The 4,945-nt window shown below is 38.4% G+C and overlaps 1 protein-coding gene across 1 annotated transcript; it reads left to right on the top strand.

The window, feature by feature from the left end:
* The first annotated feature begins 1,891 nt into the window (after nt 1-1,891).
* Nucleotides 1,892-2,591, top strand: LOC103459354 (histone H1-like). The gene has a single exon (XM_008400857.2). It carries the CDS (start codon nt 1,916-1,918, stop codon nt 2,552-2,554), a length of 639 nt encoding a protein of 212 aa, XP_008399079.1. The 5' UTR covers nt 1,892-1,915; the 3' UTR covers nt 2,555-2,591.
* The last annotated feature ends 2,354 nt before the right edge of the window (nt 2,592-4,945 follow it).

Genomic DNA, 4,945 nt, shown 5'->3' on the forward strand with positions numbered 1-4,945 from the left:
TGGGTCCCCACTAAGTGACAAGAGTGTTAGAAAATGTATGGATGGGTCTTAGCACTGTCAATCAACTCATGTACATGCTACTCAATGTGCTACTGGTGGAGGAACAACAAGACAACCGTTTATCTGCTGTTATTTGTTATCATGCTAACTAGTCTTAGCATTCACAACAGGCTCTGTTAGCTGCATCAAAGCAGGGGGTGGGCAGTGGTCAATTGTCGGTCAATTCTGTAATTGACAACGCTAAGACCCGCCTGCAGACTCTGATTGGTTGTCTCTGGATAACACTGGGAGCAATGGGAGAAGGCAGAGGAGTTCTATTTTTTCACACATTATCTGTCTAAACATGCTGCCACAACATAGTGACAGTTTAAACAAACATGTAAAAATGTATGTATACAACTTTTCATAAACCCTACATACTGCAACTTTAGCTCCAACCATCCTTTTTGGCCAATTTCAGAAATTCCCACTTAATTGCAGCAAGTGACAGACAATCGTTTCAGCGCTGGAGTGATGAAGGACAAAGGCTCTCAAACAACATAGAGAGCATTACAAAATGTTCAAAAAATATGTTAAAAAATTATTCTTTTTTAAATAGCGAAATTGTTACCTTTTCGATCTTTTAGTAACTCAAAACCCAAAATAGTTTAGATTTTAATGTCTCTAGGCCTATGTAACTTTGCCGTTATAAATATTTACTTCTCTCTCTGGTTATTTCAGGTCAACCTTTCTGCATTACAATACATTGCTAAGGCTGCCAATGAACTCTGACCTGGAAGACAAAGCTTTAGAGCAGCTTCTCATATTTGTTTTCAGATATTTAGATGAAATCTTTCTCTGCCTTGACTGAAATCAAGCTTCTCCTTGAAATATATGAGCAAAAAGATTCAGTTCAGTGTTATGTCATTCAGTTTGATCCAGTGCTGACAGTTTACTTTTGATAAGGTAATTTTTCAGAAGGTTTTTTTTTATTTTCAAACAGATAAAACTGTTGGTCTAATTCTGAAAATAAAGGATTTTAATTCATTTAAAATGCTATACAGATTGAAAAATATTAATTATTTGTTGTTTGTGGAGTAAATTAGTCACTGGTAGTACAGCACTGTGATTTACAAATTGTATTTTTCCTCTGATGCGATACATGTTGAGAGTAATATCCTAGTATACCAGATGTTAGTGACACACAGATCTTCGGTTCAGATTCCTGAAGAGGTACCTTAATGTTATGAGGATCTAAAAATAAATCTGAAATCACTGCTGAGTGGATCAACATTGTTTTCTCATTTTCTTGGGTGAACCTAAATAGGAATAATTGGAGACAAGCAGCTAATCCATTCTGCTGATGGATTAGCAGAAGTGTTTCCTTTCTGGTAACCATAAGTCTGTTCCATAACAGTGTTCTATAACAGTTATTCACCGACAGCTTCCATGTGTTTGCTGCCAGAGAAATCCTTCCCCTTAACCCTCCAACAAATTGCACCACCTCAACATTTTCACCAGTACTTTGCTTAAACATGTCTCTGCTAACGAAAACACAACATGTATACTCTATGCAAACCGATTTTAAATGTTTTAGGAGACGAAATATGTAGAAAAACCGCCGCTCAGCGCACAAAATCACAGCGTATCTGACAGGTCTGAAGGGTGCTGGGAAGAAAATACAAAGTTCTGGAAACCAAACACAACGGTAGTACATAGAGAGGAGGGTTTTGCTTCTGTTATAGCAACATTTAAGTTATAGGAACTTTATTTAGTTAGGATTTTAAGCGTAAAACGAAGCCGAGAAAACACAAGTGTGGCCATGTTTGATGCGGTAGCGTAGCGGCGGGCTGAGTTGTCTCTTCACGGTTCTCACGCCTGTTATAAGTCCCGCCTCCCGCTCTAAGCTTGACACAAGAGATATCAACTCAGAAACATGACGGAAGTAGCTCCGGCGGCTATTAGATCCTCGGCAAAACTCCCGATGAAGAAGTCCGCTTCGCGGACCAGGAAGGATGGACCCAGCATCTCCAAACTCATCGTGGACGCCGTGGCTGACTCCAAGGAACGTAAAGGGGTTTCTCTGGCGGCGCTCAAGAAACTCCTAGCCAAGAATGGCGTTGACGTGAGGAAGTCCAACAAGCGCATCAACAGCGCTATTACCAAGCTGGTGACAGGTGGAAGCCTGAGCCGGACTAGAGGGACCGGAGCATCCGGGTCCTTCAAGATAGCTAAAGCTAACACTAAAAAGAATAAGCCCAAACCCGCAAAACCAGTGAAGAAGGCAACTCCGAAGAAGAAGAAGGCTCCCGCCAAGGCCAAGAGACCAGCAGCCAAGAAATCACCGAAAAAGTCACCGGCGAAGAAACCAGCCAGGAAGTCTCCGAAGAAGGGACCGGCAAAGAAAGCAGCCAAAAGGGTAAAAAGAAGCCCTAAAAAGAGCACCAAAAAAAGCCCCAAAAAGAGTCCCAAAAAGGCCACAGCTAGGAGGCCGAAGCCGGCTAAGAGACCAGCAGCCAAGAAAAGCCCGGCAAAAAGGCGCCCAGCTAAGAAGGCTAAGAGGAGCTACTGGTAAACACCTGCTTCACCCACTGCGCAAAGCACCAAAGGCTCTTTTAAGAGCCACCACTCCTTCAGCTGAAGAGACGGTTCCTAACAGGCATATAATCACTTACCTTAAAAATGGAATATATTTTCTGAAAGCGATTTATTAAATATAAGAGGGTTTAAAACAATATTCTGATTTGATAAATTGTGAAATTAGGACAACATACATCTGATTGGCTCAGATTCTTTGTTGCCAACCAGTAATTGTTGAATTGTATCACTGAATATTCTCATGACGACCGGAGATTAAATCCGTATGAAAAACCTCATAGAAGGATTATCAGTCATCAACAGCCACTCTACTGCGCATGTCACATTCAGAAAGCAGGCAAGAATATATTATTCTGTTTACAGTAAGGCTAATAAAATAATTTCCAACTCGACGTCAGCGCAGATCTTCACTCCGCGCAACTCCGTGAGCAGCTTTGCGGTATTTGTATTTTTCAGGTTTTATTTTTAGCACATCGTCTCTGTACGTCACACTGCCTGTTGCTCAACCCGCTGCACTGTTGAAGGCTTGGTTTGCCAGCTGTCTGGAAGGATTCAGCTACATTTTAAGTTTACCTCTAATTGTGACCAAATTAGAAAGAAGCTAAATATGATTTTCAATTTTTTTTTAAAATAAAAACATAGTTTTTATGAAAAATGTAAGTTTCTATTATTGCTCACCATGTATATGTTCGTCTTATTTAGAGGGACTTCACTGAGGAGAGCTTATTGGGAACAATTTGCTTTAATATTTGCTAGTAAGTAAAAGTTTGGTGCATTTTCTCTCGTCATTTATCGACTCACCTGAATTTTATGTTTACTGGTCATTAAGTCGCATCTCGTTCACAAATTTTTATTTGGTAGAATAACTTATTTTATCACGTTGTGTGTGATAAACAGTTGTAGTACGCCGATAGCATGCTAGCTAATATTAAAACCGCAAGATAAATGCGGGTAACCATGGCAACTAGTGAGCGTTTAAAGGCCGGCCGGCTCTTACAGGCCCGTTGCGCTGTGTTTACAAAGAAATAATCCATCTTTACTAAACTACATTTACATTTTAGGTGTTCGATCCCTAATCAGGGCAGTTAAGTCATTAAATCCATCTAAATATTTACATCCTCAAATAGTTACATTTACATTACATCTAGATGCCTCGTTAACCCAAAATAAGATACCACCGTTGATGGTAGATTTGAATTGGTCACATTAAACTTATAATACAAGAGTTTAATCAAAGGTAGCAGAACATGAAACTGTTTTTTTAAACAAGGTTTTTTTTTAAGTCAAAACAAATAAAAATAACGATTACAGATACAGAAAACTTATACATTTACAGAATAAACTAAGTAGAAACATATCAATCCTGGCTAAAGATAGATATATTCTGAATAATAAATCACTTAATATTCTATATAACTCTGATTTTTCCATATTTAACATATTATTCAGAAGTGTGAGAAATTAATTTAAAAAGCTCTTTGCATCCACTAACAGAAATGAGCCGTTAGAATCATCCATAATGTTGGTTATTATGAGCACACAAACCCATTCTTATTAAAATCTAGAATTCTTATATTTGAAGATCTGGTGGAATTTTAAATGGCTCAAATTATGTTTAAGGCATCTAATAAACTGCTACCTGACTTCATGCAGAGCATGTCTTATGAAAGAGAAGCAAAATTATAGAAGTTTAATGAGGAGTTAAAGTCAAAATATAGTGTAATTTAAAAGGAAATATTAGGTCATTTTCACAAGATATAGAAGATGGGTGAGAGATAGAACTAATGTGTTCATGTAAACACATGAACATGAGTGTGTGGGTATAGATACAAGTCCTTCTCAAAATAATTAGCATATTGTGATAAAGTTCATTATTTTCCATAATGTAATGATCAAAATTAAACTGTCATATATTTTAGATACACTGCACACCAACTGAAATATTTCAGGTCTTTTATTGTTTTAATACTGATGATTTTGGCAAACAGCTCATGAAAACCCAAAATGCCCGTCTCAAAAAATTAGCATATTTCATCCGATCAATAAAAGAAATGTGTTTTAATACCAAAAAAGTCAACCTTCAAATAATTATGTTCAGTTATGCATCAATACTTGGTCAGGAATCCTTCTGCAGCCTTCAGTGCGGCATGGAGGCAATCAGCCTGTGGCTCTGCTGAGGTGTTATGGAGCCCAGGATGCTTCGATGGCATCTTCTCACAGATTCTCTATGGGGTTCAGGTCAGGAGAGTTGGCAGGCCAATTGGGCACAGTAACACCATGGTCAGTGGTTTTGGCACTGTGAGCAGGAGCCAGGATGTGTTGAAAAATGAAATCTTCATCTCCATAAAGCTTTTCAGCAGATGGAAGC

This window comes from Poecilia reticulata, linkage group LG23, assembly GCF_000633615.1.
Source record: "Poecilia reticulata strain Guanapo linkage group LG23, Guppy_female_1.0+MT, whole genome shotgun sequence".
NCBI lineage: Eukaryota > Metazoa > Chordata > Actinopteri > Cyprinodontiformes > Poeciliidae > Poecilia > Poecilia reticulata.

What these genes read in the sequence shown, in the direction of transcription:
- LOC103459354 (XM_008400857.2), top strand. Translation starts at nt 1,916, where the DNA reads ATGACGGAAGTAGCTCCGGCGGCTATTAGATCCTCGGCAAAACTCCCG.